This window comes from Myotis myotis, unplaced genomic scaffold (genome assembly GCF_014108235.1).
Source record: "Myotis myotis isolate mMyoMyo1 unplaced genomic scaffold, mMyoMyo1.p scaffold_m19_p_13, whole genome shotgun sequence".
Taxonomy (NCBI): Eukaryota; Metazoa; Chordata; class Mammalia; order Chiroptera; family Vespertilionidae; genus Myotis; species Myotis myotis.
The window spans coordinates 58,443,937-58,458,868 of record NW_023416317.1 but is presented as its reverse complement, the minus strand read 5'-3'; the positions used below and the strand labels follow the sequence as shown (position 1 = coordinate 58,458,868).

Genomic DNA, 14,932 nt, shown 5'->3' with positions numbered 1-14,932 from the left:
TCACATATTCAGCTATTATATTCATACTCGGCTATTATAGTTTTTAATGTAAAGAAAAATGTAGCCATGAACACGTAATACTTTTGTAATTAGTATGTTAAAATGCCACTGAAAAAAAGTAAAAGCTTCCCAGCCGGCCTGGCTCAGTGATTGAGTGTCAAACCAGGAGGTCAGGGTTCCATTCCCGGTCAGGGCGTGTGCCCGGGTTGCAGGCTCGATCCCCAGTGTGGGGTGTGCAGGAGGCAGCCGATCCGTGGTTCTCTCTCATCACTGATGTTTCTATCTCTCTTCCTTCCTGAAATCAATAAAAACATATTGTCTTTAGAAAAGTAAAAGCTGACTTGGAGCATTGTATGTAGGGCCTTCCTTTGTCAGCCTACGGGGAGTGCTCCCTTACAGCATGCCCACTTCACAGATGAGAAAACTGAGGCCTCAAGCCCTTTCCCTGTGCCCCAGCACTAGTGATATAGCAAAAAACATCAGCCCACCTGGTAGAATTAATTCCAGGAGACCCTGCCCTCCCACCCACCCACCCCTAACAACCAGGGCCACCCAGAAAAGAGAACAGAATCAGCTTACATTTGCACAAATTTAATCCCTACTGTTCTGGGCACCAATTCCAGAGCCCTCAAGGCCACATGTCCCTTCTCCTCGTCAGCCAAGGCCTTGTCATCCACCACGTCCCTCCCTATGGGATGCCCAAGCAGGACCAGGCCTCCCAGGGGCCACTCTGTCCCCACCTTGACTCTTGTTGAATAGGGACACATGACCTTGGTCTAACCTTGATCTGGCCCCATTCTGGAGGGGGCGATCAGGGGCCCATCTGGAGAGGCAGCAGCCAGGTCAGGAGAAGGAGCCAGACGGAGGTGCAGGGGCCTGAGAGAGCCCTGTTGCTCATTTGGTTCTTGATCCATTTGCTGTATTTGGTGACGCGTGTGTACACACCTGGGTTCTGTGCTTTGGCACAGGCCTTTTCCCAGGACATCACCCCAGCCAGAATCCACCTGTCCTCCACTTCACAAGCCAATGGGCCCCCAGAGTCCCCCTAGGCAAAGAGAGAGGCGTGACGGAGGCTCTGGGCCCAGCTGGGACCAGGAATCAGGGGACCCAGAACGCCCACTCGGAGTTCCACTTGGAAGATCCTTTCGCTTCCTTCAGGATCTCACTACCCAGGGTCCTGCTTCAGCGCCAGAGTTGGGGACCTGCCCCAGAATATTAGGTAAAATCAAAGTCACAGGGGAAGAGGGATGGGAGCAGAGCACTACCTAGGGATGGTGACAGAGGGAGGCCAAGCTAACCCCTCCCTGGGGACCTTCCCCTCACCAGGGAGTCCTTCCCAACAGGAGAGCCCTCAGAACCTTCCCAAACTCACATTGCACAGGTTTTTTCCATAATTGGTGGCACAGATCATGTCCCCCAAGATAAGGGGGAGGATGTGGGAGATGGGGGACTCTTTCCGGTAAATCTGGTCACACCTCTTGTTGTCCATGATAAACACCTCCGCCTCCTGCAGCTCTGAGGTCAGCGTGGAGTTGGCTGCCGAAGAGCCCAGTAGGGCGAGGATTAACCCCTCACTCCACCCAGCCCTGGCCATTTCCCAGGGTCCTGTCACCTCCATCCTGGGGACTCAGCCCGCCCACCCCTTAGCACTTCCACGGCCTCCTTTCCTGGCCCTCCCCCTGCCGAGAGGGCCAGGTTTGGCAAGCCCGTGTTTCTCTGGGAAGCTGTCGTCTCTGCACCAAGCAGGTGCAGTCCAAGTCACAGGGACAAGCTGAGAGCCAGCCACATGCTGCTGCTCTCCAGCCTGAGCCTGGCCCCGGCTGTGCCCTCCGCCACCTGAATGAAGCTCACTCCTCCTAGAGGTAGCTCAGGCAGACCCTCCGCCCAGAGCTCACCCCACACTCCTCTCAGCTGGAGCTCAAGACCCCCTGACAAGCCCTAACCGGTTTGGCTCAGTGGATAGAGCATCAGCCTGCGGACTCAAGGGTCCCAGGTTCGATTCCGGTCAAGGGCATGTGCCTGGGTTGCGAGCACATCCCCAGTGGGGAGTGTGCAGGAGGCAGCTGACCGATGTTTCTCTCTCATCGATGTTTCTAACTCTCAATCCCTCTCCTGTCCTCTGTAAAAAATCAATAAAATATTTTTTTTAAAAAAATCACCTGACAAGCCCGGCAGGTGGGGCTCAGGAGTTCAGCGTGGGCCCTTGAACCAGGAGGTCATGGCTCAATTCCCAGCAGGGCACATGCCTGGGTTGCAGGCTCAATCCCCAGTGTGGGGCGTGCAGGAGGCAGCCGATCAATGATTCTCTCTCATCATGGATGTTTCTCTCTCCCTCTCCCTTCCTATCTCTGAAATCAATACAAAAATATCCTTTTTAATAAATGATCACCTAACAAGTCTTTCCCTGTCACCCTCCACTCGGGTGAGCTCCCTGGGGGCAGGGCATGTCTCCCATTGCCAAGGCTCAGCGTGTGGCAGATGCTTGAAGTTCGTCAAGTGAACACATGAGTGAGCGAATGTGTGGCTCCCTAACTCTGAGCTTCTGATAGGCTGGGCCTGACTGAGGGCCCACGGCAACGGGCATCAGTGCCCACGTGAGAAGCAGTCTTAACACATTAAGGGCCAGGGGCCGGAGGTCACGGCCATGAGTTCCCTGAGATGCCCTGTGAGGGGGCCAGGCAGGCAAGGCCCCAGGAGGAACTGCTGCAGCCTCTGTGGGACCCCCAATCCCAACCCCCTCCTGCTCACCTGAGTAGCGCAGCTTGGCCTGGCTCCAGCCGGTCACCCAGCACTGCATCCCCACCTTCAGGTCGAAGGTGGGCTCCGGGAGGCAGATGGGCTGCACGTAGTTGTTGAAGACGACGGGAGTGTGCAACTGCAGGAGGGCGACGTCGCCTATGGTGAAGGTCCGGCCCCAGAACTTGGGGTGCATGATGATGTCCTTCACCTGGATCGAGACGGCCATTCTGGGGTTCGTGGGCTTCAGCTGAGCGGTGCCGAGAGTCACGGAGTACTCTTTGGTGCTACAGGGGACACAGAGCCCCACCTGGTAGGTGTCAGGGTCCCCAGGACACCTGCTCCTACCTCCACCCAAGACCCCTCCCTTAGCAGGCGTCCAGCGGATCCAGCCTGGAGGCCCTTGGGGCCAGAGATCCGGCTGCCTCCCCATCCATCATTCAAGTTGACTCAAGGTGGCCTGGCCTCTGTGTTGTGTGTACAGAGGTTGGGCTACATGTATGTTTTCATGCATTAGGAGTGGGGTGCCATACTGAGTTTGTTGCCCTACTTAGCACACGGTCTTCGTTGCTTGGGGCTCCCGTCTCAGCTCAGTCCCTGGCTCCCTGTGGGGTCCCCCTGTCTGGGCACTCCTTCCCACGCCCCTACCTCCCCATTCATGTTGCTTCAGAGGAAGCGAGAAAGCCACACAGGGCCTGTTGCAGCCCCGGGTCTCCGGGCCCCCGACGCGTGGCCGCACTCACCCTTTGATGCAGTGGGCAGCAGTCACCACCCATTTGTGGTCAATGAGGGCCCCTCCACACACGTGCTCATCTTCCACACGGAGGCTCACCTCCCAGGGCCAGTGGCGGCTCATGTCATTGTCCTCCGGCCACCAGGGCTTGCCACAAACTTTAGGAACAAGATGCCGAGGAGATGCAGTGACCACCCAGAGGAGGATCGGAAGGACCGCGACCAAGATGCCCCGGGGCATGTGCACCAGGCCGTAAACCCAGGGCTTGTTCCCATTTCAGAGACAGGAGAGAAGGGCGGTGGCCGCTCACAGCGCTGAGCCAGCAGAAAATGACAGTGACAGAGATGAAACGCATCGAGATAGCGACAGCACAGGGGGACACGGAGAATGTATTTTCTGTTGGGTGTGCTGGGTAGAGAAATGTCACTGACTGTGAGAGTAAGTTGTTGAAGGATTATATATACACAAAAAAAGTACACAAATGCCCTGGCTGGTTTGGCTCAGTGGGTAGAGCATCGGCCTGTGGACTGAAGGGTCCCAGGTTCAATTCCGGACAAAGGCACATGTCCAGGTTGCGGGCTCGATCCCCAGTAAGGGGCATGCAGGAGGCAGCCAATCAATGATTCTCTCTCATCACTGATGTTTCTCTCTCTCTCTCTGTTCCTCTCTGAAATCAGTAAAAATATATATATTTTAAAAAGGTTGGAAAGAGAGTAAAGAGAGGGAATAGACCCTGACCGGTGTGGCTCAGTGGATAGAGCGTCGGCGTGCAGACTGAAGGGTCCCAGGTTCGATTCTAGTCAAGGGCATGTGCCTTGGTTGCGGGCACATCCCCAGTAGGGGGTGTGCAGGGGGAAGCTGATGATGTTTCTGACTCTCTATCCCTCTCCCTTCCTCTCTGTAAAAAATCAATAAAATACATTTAAAAAAAGAGAGAGAGAGGGAATAGGAGTGGGGCACGGACATAAACAGGAATAACTTAATCAGTCAATCAAATAATTCAGGACAGTCAGGGCAATAGGGGCCCATGAACAAGCAGGATACACCAGCCCCCACCCGTGAAGCATCAGGAAAAGGCAGGGAGACCCAGAAGAGCTGGTTCTGCGGGCACTGCCACGGGCCCCGAGGTCCTTATGTGAAAGGAACCATTTGGCACCAGGAGGTTTCTGTGCAGAAGAGGGGCACCTCCCCTGGTCGGATGCAGCCTGGGCTGGAGGCAGAGGCCCTGTGTCCCACAGGGACACTCTTTCCTCCCACCGGCAGGTCTGTATGTCCCGGCAGCACAGGCTGGCCTTTGGAAAGCAGGCCCCTCCCACTACGTGCCTGCTTCCTTCAGGCCCAGAAACACTAGCCACAGGTGACCCTCTTCAGAACCTCCCCCCCCCCCCGCCCCCAGGAGCGGAGGCTCTCCTGCAGCAGGGCTCAGCCTACCCACCTGATTTCGTGTCTTCTCTGTCACCTGGAGAAAAGGGGCAGAGATGAAGAGAGCGAAGAGGGGTGTTTTCATGAATGAGTGCATTTATTCATTCACCAGTATTTCTCCTCTCCCACTCGTCCCAGCCCGGAGCCCCGAGCTGTAGGACACAGGTCATCAGGCAGGTGCGCGCTGCACTTGCCCTCGAGGGCCACGCGGCCAGCAGGGGAGCAAGTAAATGCAGTCACCCGAGGAGGCCGGTGCAGGGACGAAGCCACAGCTGTCAGGGGAGCCCCGAAGAAGCCGTGGACAGAGGCTCCGGCAAGAGGGGCCATTGTACCGGGTCTCAGAGAGAAGGCAAGCCACGGATGAGAAGTGGCGATGACATTCCTTACAAAGGCAACACCGTGGTGCGGGCCCGAGCTCTGGAGGGTAACGGGCAAGGCCTGCGACGGCAAGAAAGGAAGCCAGGGGAGCAGAGTCCGGGAGGAAGAGGCCAGTGAAGATGGGACGTGGGCCGCTGGTCTTGTGAAGGCAGCGAAGAGAACGGTAGGAAGGTGACAAGACTGAGGGCAGCCAGGCCCCACCAGAGGCGCTGCAGAAACCAGGCAAGAAATGTGGAGTCTGAGTGAAGACGGGGTGTGAGAACCGACATGGTGAGCAGAGCGGGGACTTGGGGACATGGCCGAGTCCAGGACGACCCCCTCCCCATCTCTGATTCTAGAGACGAGTGGCTGCCATCCTCCGAGTCAGAGGACAGAGTGAGGAAGCCCAACCTGCAGGAGGAGGAGGGCTTCCCCCAGCTGAGATGGCTCTCGGAGGCGCCAGCAGGTGGGTGCTCGGCCACACGCTGGGCAGCATCACATATAGGAGATGGCAGCTCACCGCCCGGGCAGGTGAGTGCACCGCCAGCAGCAGGAAGGGGCCGACAGCACCTTAGGGAACAGCAATCCATCGGGGATGAGCACATGGGCGGCTGGGAGGGACGAGAGGAGCAGGAGGTGGTGCTGAGGGAGAGAGCGGAGACCTTCCTTCTGTTACTTCTGAGCCTCCCCTGCATGTGATTGAAGCCTCTTGGGGGAAAGCGTGAAGGGGTTAACAAGTACAAGCTGGAGTTACAGAAGCGTCACAGAGGCCGCAGAGGGAAGTCAGTGCCCTGGGTGTGGCGCCAGGTGGAAATGTCTGTACAGGACATGACAGTCTGCTGCTGCGCTGTCCGCCTGGAACTGGTACAAAATAATATTGGATGTAACTTCGATTGAAAATTAATGTTTCAAATTAAAGTTTCTCGTTGGGCACTCCCCAAACCACGGTGTCTGCGCCTGCACCAGTCATGCCAGCCCCCGGTGGGCACCCGGGGACAGGGAGACCCCGCTGCACCTGCGAGAAGAACCCTAACTCTCAGTCATTGCTGCTCCCGATGCATCAAGTGCCCCCTTCCCCTCCCCTCCATCTGGTTGGGGGAAACCGCCTTTGACTCTGTTTCACCTGCGGGAGGGGAGACCACCCAGGGCTGCGTCCACTGAGGAAGGAGGCAGCGTGGGTGGGCGCGCTGGGTGGGGAAAGAGGGTCGGGTTGCGGATGAATTGTGGAATATTCTGTCACATGGAGACCTTGAGTCTGTGCCGGCCAGAACCCATGCCCAGGTGGGGTACCCCGGTGCCCAGCTGCCTGCGGCGATGGGAGAGGGAGGCTGGGGATGCTGAGAGAGGGTGGCTGGGGTCTCAGCCACGAAGGTCCACGCTGCCAGCAGACAGAAGCGGCTGACCCCCCGGGAGAAAAGTCGGGGATCCCCAGGAGGCTGCAGGCCCAGCGGGGGCTGGGGGAGGAGGCCAGAGAGGGCAGGGGGTTGGCATCGCTGGGAGGTATGGGGGGGTAGTGGAGGAGAGGTGATTGGCGTGGGGGGCGGGGGGCGGTCCCAGAAGCCCAGAAGGCCGGTCAGGGCCTCCAGGGGGGTTGGGGGGTGAGGAGGGGAGGGAGGAGTGGGAGAAGCGAAGGGAGGAGGGGAGAGGGGGGTGGGGAAGAAGGGGGGACGGTCGACTCACCCCGGCTCAGCGGCAGCAGCAGGAAGAGGAGGCTCAGGCCTCCAGGCCCAGCGCGGAGGCCCCCCAGTGAGGCGGCCATGAGCCCGCAGGCGGCACCCGCAGAGTGAGACGCGCAAAGGCACCCCATGCGCGCGGGCAGCGCTGGCGCATGAGGCGCCTCCAGCACGTTACCTGCCGGATCCCCAGGCGCGAGCCGCCCTCCCCATACCGCGAGGGGGAGGGGGGAAGAGGAGGTGGGGGGAGAGGAGGAGGAGGAGGAGGAGGGGGAGGGGAGGAGGGAGAAGAAAGAGGTGGGAGGAGGAGGGAGGAGGAGGAGGAGGGCGCCCCCGGAGCCCCAGCACCCCCACCCTCACCCCCGCTCCAGTTCCTGGAAGGCGACCTCGGAGCTCTGGACCCCAGATTGCCCCCAGATGGCCAGCCCCACCACAGCGCCCCCAGAGCCTGGCTTCTGTCCCCCAGCCCCGGCTGCACCCTGGTCCCTGTGCTGGGTGCATGGGACTTACCCAGTTTATCTTGAGAATCTGGAACGCTCCCACAGTGTCTGGAAGGACGCTGTCCTTGAATCGCTGGTGTGGCGGAGATTGGGAGACCGAGCTTTCTGTTTCTCTTGTCCAGTGTGGATGGCCCAGCTTTGGGAACCAAAGCTAAGGGGGTACAGATGGGAGCCCACCAACAGGTGGGTAGAGGTGGCCTGTGTCCCTGTGTGGAGCGTGGTCCCCAGGGCGGCAGCAGCATTACTTGTCAGCTAGGTGGAGAGGCACTGCTCAGCCCCGCCCAGACCCGCAGGCCTGGGAACTCTGGGGGGGAACCCGGGGTCTGTATTTTAACCAGCCCCGCAGGGAATTCGGATGCAGGGAAAGCACAAACCACAGCCAAGTGCAGCCATGAGAAGGAGAAAAGCTGCCTGCTGACCAGGCTATGGGAACAAGAGCGTCAGTTGACTTGTAACCGATGAGTATTCAGTGGCTCCTTAAAGCAGCTGCTTGGATCCGCATTAAGAGACTGGGTTTGATGCCAGCTCTGTCCCACCCAGCCTTCCTCGGCACAGGCCGCCCTCTGAAGCCCTGAGGGAAACCTGGGCAGGACAGCAGGGTCAGGAGACCGGGAGGGAGTGGCCAGAGCGAGGCAGAGACTCTGGACCACTGGGCCCTGGAATGAGGACAAAGAACTAGATCCAAACACAATGACTCTCTTCACTCTAATTCTTTTTTTTTTTAAATATATTTTATTGATTTTTTACAGAGAGGAAGGGAGAGAGATAGCTAGAAACATCGATGAGAGAGAAACACCAATCAGCTGCCTCCTGCACATCTACTGGGGATGTGCCCGCAACCAAGGTACATACATGCCCTTGACCGGAATCGAACCTGGGACCTTTCAGTCCGCAGGCTGACGCTCTATCCACTGAGCCAAACCGGTTTCGGCCACTCTAATTCTTTTTATGCTTAAAACTTTAAGTCAAAACCACAACACTGTCTTTTTTAAATAAGCAAGTATAAGGATCTATCGATAAAGAATTGTGGCAGATCAAAAACACTATCATTTCAAAAGCTTCCTTCTTTACTTCAGAGAATGAAACTCACAAAATATAAAGTCTGCTAGTCTGTTTGCATCAAAAACCCCAATCTGCTCAGCAATGTACAAGTATGATGGTGCTCATTTCATTAAAAAATATGTGTGCCATTGACTGGAGGCATCTTTTAACAAAATCAATGTCTTTCAGATTCTATTGAAGTAACAATATACCTTCAGCATATAAATGTCAGCTAGTGGGTGCCTGGCTAGTGTTGCTCAGGGTTAAGCATCGACCTATGAACCTGGAGGTCACGGTTCGATTCCAAGTCAGGGCGCATGCCCAGGTTGCGGGCTTGATCCCCAGTAAGGAGCGTGCAGGAGGCAGCAGATCAGTGATTCTCTCTCTCCTCTCCCTTCCTCTCTGAAACCAATAAAAATATGTACATATGTATATTTAAATGTCGGCTAGTGGGAAATCAGCCGTTCCCACATCAGCAATTATCCAGAGAGCATTCATATTTTGCATCATAAAACTGATTAGAGACTAAGCCTTTGTGTTTTCATGAATAAGAAACAGAATGCTAAAAATTTATAATTCTAAACAATTCCCAAAGATACTTCTGTTAAAAAAAAAGCAAAATACTGAAATCAATGTTAAAATTAAACATAATGAATAGTTTCTTAAATATGCAACCTGAATGGCCTGTGTAAAGTACGACTACCTTATGAGACAGAAAGCTTCCATCTCATCATTTATATTCATCATCAATATGTAAATCATGTACATCTACATTAGCCCACAAAGTCCAGGACAGCAGAGCTTCAGAACACGCAAGACATTCTCCAAACATTTATTCGACTGAAGTGAGAGATCTCGGCACTCCTTCCTGTCTCAACACAACATGGGGTGAGCCTGGATGTGGCCACCAGGGCACTGCGGGAGGGGGTTCCGAGGCCGGGTTGACCCAGGAGGCTGACGTGGCAGAGGCTGGCACTCACAGGTGGATCCATATGGGGTGCAGGGAACTTCTCCCCACCACAGACGACCGAGTCCTGTGGAAATCACACCACGCAGGGTGGCACCTCGCTCACTCTCTCTGGACAATCACCAAGCTGACTGGTTTGACAGTTATCAGGCAAGAGCCTGAAACCACTGGGTCTGACGGTGTCCAGTGCTGATGGCGTCTCTTCCTCGGTAGACCTTCTCCGACACGTCCATGCGGCACCTGTTCTCCTGAGCAGGCCAGCTGGCCCCGGAGCTGGATGGTTTCAGCCTCCCTCCCAGCAGGTGTAGGCGGGGCCGGGGCCCGGGACTGGAGCACCAGGCAGGACACTTTCGGGGACTCCAGTCTCACTTCTACTCTCTGTTATGTGGCTCCACAGAGCCAGTGGGTCCCAACGGGAATGTGAGGGGAGGGCACTGAGGAGAGGGAGATGGGAGGAGAGGCCTCGAGGGAGACTCAGAAACAGGAGGGAGCAAGCCTGTGGTCACAAGGTCACCAAGACGCCCAGGGACAGCACCAGACACAGGGGCAGGGTGGGGAGGACTGCTGAGTCTTGAGAAGAAGCCTGACTCATCTGATCAATGACCCAGTCCTTGAAGAAACTAACTTCTGTGTAAACTCCAGGATATCCTTTGCGGCCACAGCCGATGCCCCAGCTCACAATCCCCACCTGGACCCAGGTGTTATTAAATTCACAGACCAGGGGGCCCCCAGAATCTCCCTGGAGAGAGAGAGAGAGAAAGAGAGACAAATGGAGGAATGAAAGACCAACATCAGAGCCGGCTGGCTGCCTGCAAGGCACTGGACACACGTGGGGCGCCCCCAGCCCAGGTTTCTGAGAGATTTACAAGTTGAAAATTTGTGAACATACTCAAAAACTGTGCCCAGAAAATACTGACTATAAACAGAGAAAATGTACATACTCTGAGACAACAATAACGATTAAAGCCCTTACCTAATGCATTGCCTGTCACACAGAAGGGGCTCACAACATGTGACCCGTCTCACTGGTGTGTCCTGCCTGGACCCCCCTCCTCCCTGCCCCCTCCAGGCAGCATCCTCTCCTCTTTACTGAAAGGCTGGGTCAGGGTCAGGCCAGCCGGGCAAAGCCCCTGCAGCGTGTCCCGCTGAATCCCCTTCATTTGAATGGAGAGTGAATGGAGGGGCTGGCAGGCAATGCAGGTCCTACTGCCTGTGATGAAGAACCCCAGGGGACAACCCCAGGGCCGAGGCAGCAAAGGGTCGTGGACTGACCTGGCAGGAATCCTTTCCGAGATCGTTGTAACCACAGACACACCCTTCCCTGACTAGGTCAAACCTGGTTCCCAACTTTTTCTTCAAGATCTCATTACACTTCTCATGGCGAATGATTTTTAGCTCAGCCTCCTGGAGCAATTCGGGGGCTGCCTCCTTAGGATCTGGAAAGATAATATCGGACAAGGGGGTCCGCTTAGTGGCACCCACTCTGGGTTCCACAGAGTGTGTTCACACACAGACACCCTCTTAGAGCAGTGGGTATTGTCCCCACTGGACACTGCAGGAAAGGAGACCCAAAGGTGACATGGGGAGAGGAGGAGGTAAGCATCAAAACCAAGACGGGAGAAGGAAGGGCTGATCAGGACCGGAAGAGGCGAGGCCTTACCAGCCTGAGAAATCAAGCCAAGCACCTGTCACCCTGAGTGCCATGAGGAATCGCGACAGGTGTCCAGACATCAGGACTTTCTTTCACTTGGAGCAGGACCACAGACTTGCATCAGGAAGTGCCAACCCAGCTCTCCCAGGGGCAGGGGGCCCTGCAATGTCACTGAGAGGCATCTCTAAGGCCTCTTCTCACTGAAAACTCCCCAAGCACCGAGGCAAGTACTTCCAGTTGGGGTGGCTCCGATTAGCAGACAAAACCCACCTGAGCTAAAACCCACCTTGCTTGTCACCCAGGGTCCTGACCTATTAATAGAAATGTGCAACCCCATCAACGTACCCTCCTCCCTTACCCTCTTGCTAGAGAACTGCCTCCCTGGTCTCCCTTTGGCTTCAACCCCAGGGCACCCCTCCCCGGGCCTGAATTTGCTTCACAGTCTCACCTTTTTCATGTAGTTTTCCCCACCCAGTCACCCAGCAGTCGGTATCCGTTTGCACCATGAAAGTCTTCTCGGGGAAGCACACCGGCTGGATGTGGGTGGAGTAATTCACAGGGAACTCGAGCAGAACCAGTGCAATGTCGTTCTCGATCGTCTTGAAAGTGCTGAAATCTTGGTGGATGACGATGTCTCGCACTGGGACTCTGACTGCCATTTTGGAGGCGTGATGCACGTGGATGCCTCCGACCTTCACCGTGTAATCCAGGAAGCTGCAGAGAGACCCTGATGGTCCCAGGCCCTTCCACACGGTCTGGGTTCTTCCCAGCCCCGTCCTATCTCCCACGCCAGCCATCAGCCACTTCCCTTCCTCCACACCGCACCCCTTCCCCAGCCCCAGCCACTCCATCCAGGGGTTCTCAAAGTCTGGTCCTCGGATGAGCAGCATCAATATCACGTGGGAACGTGTCAGAAATGCAAAGTCCTGAATCACAACTTCTCGGGTTGGGGACAGGCCATCTGTATTTAACAAGCTCTGCAGGCCTTTCTGGGCTCATTAGAGTTCAGACCACTGATCTAGCCAAATGGGTCTACTACACCCACCCCCGTCAGCACCCCCCCAGGGGAGTCTCTGCCCGCACTGCCCCCACTGGCGTCTCCCCCTTCTGGCCGCGGTGAAGGCTAACCAGCACTGGCTTCAAGCAGCGGCTTTGAACGTGGTTTTGGATCTGGACGGTCCAGGCTCCCAAGGGCCCTAGCACCACCTGCCTCTGACCACAGCCTGAAGAGAAAGCCCGGGGAGGGGCCAGGGCTGGCTCGGGCCGCACGGCCTCACCGGCCAGGAGGCGGCCGGGGCCTGGAACACTCACCCGAAGATGCAGTGGGCGGCGGTCAACACCCAGCGGTTGGCAATGAGGGAGCCCCCGCACACGTGCTCGTCCTTGATCTGCAGGCTCACCTGCCAGGGCCACTGCCGCTCCGCCGCCGGCCTCCCGCCCACGATCCGCATGGTCTGGTGGCCGCAGCCTGGAGCAGGCGAGGAGGGCGCACTGAAGGGCCACGCCGCCCGCCGGCGCCCGCCGCGCTCCTCCCGGCCCCAGCACCGCTGGTCTCTGGCGGGGCCCGGCCCAGCAGCATCACCTGGAGCGGCGGGCGGCGTCACGGGCGTCACCCTGTCTTCCGTGGCGGGCGGCGTCGGTGTCAGTGGGGCCGCCGCCGTTTCCTGGGCATCAGAGCCCCCTGGGGTCGACGCCGCCAAATGGGGGGACCCGGGGGCCTCGGAGGGCCCCTGAGCGCCTACAGGTGGCAACTCCCGCGGGCCCGCCCCCGGGTGCTGGCGGCCGCCCCCCGAGGGGGCAGGTGAGGGTGTGGGCCCCCCCGCCCCGCCCGCCCGCGCCTCCGGGAGCCGGGGCTGCCGCAGCAGGAGCAGGACCAGGAGGCCCAGGGCGCGGGTGCCGCCCAGGCCGCCCGGTAACGGCATGGGCCCCGCCCGCGGCCCCTCTGCTGCGCCCCTGGCCCTGGTGTTGGCGGAACCGGGGCCGCGCCGCGTGCGTATGTGCGTGCGTGTGCGTGTGCGTGCATACGTGCGTGCGTGCGTGGGGTCATCTCGGGGTCAGAGCCCGTTCCCGCTGAGGCCCCCACAGCGCCGGCTGCGCTCGGCTGAGACCTTTCTCGCGCTTCCCTCCCCGGCTTGTTCGCAATAAAGACGTCAAGGCCGTCATGGCCGCGACGCACAGTCGCTAAGAGCTGGACGCAGCCGAGTGCCCACCGGTGACGAGTGGACTGAAACCGGCGGTGCCGCTGCGGATGGAATACGACGCGGCTGCGAAAAAGAACGCGCTCTTCCCACTCGCAGCGACGTCGGACGGAGGGACGGACGGACGGATGGGCCGGGAGAAGCCAGTCGGAGGAAGGTCAGTACCCATGACCTCACTCTCCTGTGGAATCGAATGAACAACGTACACTGATGAACAAAATAGATCCAGAGACCGGTCATGGAGGAGACCGTCCAACCTCGGGAAAGGCGCGGAGGGGCAACCCCGGGACTGGCACGCCGCTGAGCGAGACACGGACCAGACAGCCGGGGGCGAGGCCTGTGCCGGGGCGGGGCAGGGGCGGCCAGGGACAGGTCAGTGGGGCAGAAGGAGACACGGAATAGTTTAAACAATAAAGAATAAATAAAAAAAGAAAAGTAGAACCGACTTAACCTCCTAGCAACAGTGGGGAAAAACAACAACAAAAACGTCAACCCCTTGCCGAGGCCGGTTTGGCTCAGTGGATAGAGCGTCGGCCTGCGGACTGAGGGGTCCCGGGTTCGATTCCGGTCAGGGGCATGTGCCTGGGTTGCGGGCACATCCCCAGTGGGAGGTGTGCAGGAGGCAGCTGATCGATGTTTCTCTCCCATCGATGTTTCTAGCTCTATCTCTCTCCCTTCCTCTCTGTAAAAAAATCAATAAAATATATTTAAAAAAACAAAAAAAACGTCAACCCCTTGATGTGACTGTTGCACTGAACAGTACTAGGCACGACGTTAGAGATAACAGTGCTGCCTTCAATAAAACCAGCCCCACATGAAAAGAGCCGTTAGCAAAATGCACATTAAAACTGCAATGAGACATCACTGCACTCCTAACAGACTGGCTGAAGTTAAGAATAGTGCCCAGCAGGTGTGGCTCAGCCATTGTGTCAACCTATGAACCAGGAGGTCACAGTTCAAGCCCCTCAGGCTGCAGGCTGATCCCCTGTAGGGGGCGTGCAGGAGGCAGCCAGTCAGTGATTCTCTCTCATCATTAATGTTTCGATACATACATACATATAGACAACACCCAATACTGACAGGGATGCAGATATTGAATCATTCATACATTGTGCCAGGAATGTAAAATATTACAACCTCTCTGGAAAGCAGGTTGGCAGTTTCTTAAAAAATAAAATATGCAATTACCATATGACCCAGTAATTGCACTCCTGGGCATTTATCCCAGAGAAATAAAGATTTATGTTCACACAGACACACAAAAATAACTGTTCAAATGTTTATGGTAGCTAAATTCATAATATAGTAGTCCCCCATATCCACGGGTTCACTCTCTGTGGTTTCAGTTACCCGTGGTCAGTTGTGGTCCAAAAATGTTAAATGGAAAAATCCCAGAAATAAACAATTCATAAGTTTTAAAATGTCCCTCCATTCTGAGTAGCGGGATGAAATAGCACACTGTCCTGCCAGGTCTGTGAATCCCCCCTTGTCCACGGTCCCCACACTCCGCACGCACCACCCACCCGCTCGTCACTTAGCAGCCATCTCCCTTGTCAGGTTGGCTGCCTCAGTATCGCAGTGCTTATGTCCAAGCCACCTTATTTTACTTACAGATGGCCCCAAAGCACACGAATGACGATGCTGGCAATTTGGA

The 14,932-nt window shown here is 56.7% G+C and overlaps 2 protein-coding genes across 2 annotated transcripts; both read right to left on the bottom strand.

The window, feature by feature from the left end:
• Positions 1-551: 551 nt before the first annotated feature.
• LOC118668673 (putative serine protease 45) lies at positions 552-3,782 on the bottom strand. The gene is made up of 4 exons (XM_036333854.1): positions 3,480-3,782; positions 2,749-3,023; positions 1,373-1,536; positions 552-1,045 (listed from the first exon to the last, which is right to left on the bottom strand). The coding sequence occupies exons 1-4, from the start codon at positions 3,707-3,709 to the stop codon at positions 812-814; spliced, it is 903 nt and encodes a 300-aa protein (XP_036189747.1). The 5' UTR covers positions 3,710-3,782; the 3' UTR covers positions 552-811.
• A 5,217-nt stretch (positions 3,783-8,999) lies between these two features.
• Positions 9,000-13,002, bottom strand: LOC118668638 (serine protease 44-like). Its single transcript, XM_036333830.1, has 5 exons — positions 12,392-13,002; positions 12,209-12,303; positions 11,481-12,074; positions 10,756-10,865; positions 9,000-10,282 (listed from the first exon to the last, which is right to left on the bottom strand). The coding sequence occupies exons 1-5, from the start codon at positions 13,000-13,002 to the stop codon at positions 9,932-9,934; spliced, it is 1,761 nt and encodes a 586-aa protein (XP_036189723.1). The 3' UTR covers positions 9,000-9,931.
• Positions 13,003-14,932: the final 1,930 nt, after the last annotated feature.

What these genes read in the sequence shown, in the direction of transcription:
- LOC118668638 (XM_036333830.1), bottom strand. Translation starts at nt 13,002, where the DNA reads ATGCCGTTACCGGGCGGCCTGGGCGGCACCCGCGCCCTGGGCCTCCTG. An exon ending in GCCGCCCACTGCATCTTCGG is followed by an intron (nt 12,304 to 12,391) that starts GTGAGTGTTCCA and finishes CTTTCTCTTCAG; the next exon opens with GCTGTGGTCAGAGGCAGGTG. An exon ending in GCTGCTTGAAGCCAGTGCTG is followed by an intron (nt 12,075 to 12,208) that starts GTTAGCCTTCAC and finishes AACTCTAATGAG; the next exon opens with CCCAGAAAGGCCTGCAGAGC.
- LOC118668673 (XM_036333854.1), bottom strand. Translation starts at nt 3,709, where the DNA reads ATGCCCCGGGGCATCTTGGTCGCGGTCCTTCCGATCCTCCTCTGGGTG. An exon ending in GGCCAAGCTGCGCTACTCAG is followed by an intron (nt 1,537 to 2,748) that starts GTGAGCAGGAGG and finishes GCTCTTCGGCAG; the next exon opens with CCAACTCCACGCTGACCTCA. An exon ending in ATGGAAAAAACCTGTGCAAT is followed by an intron (nt 1,046 to 1,372) that starts GTGAGTTTGGGA and finishes CTCTTTGCCTAG; the next exon opens with GGGGACTCTGGGGGCCCATT.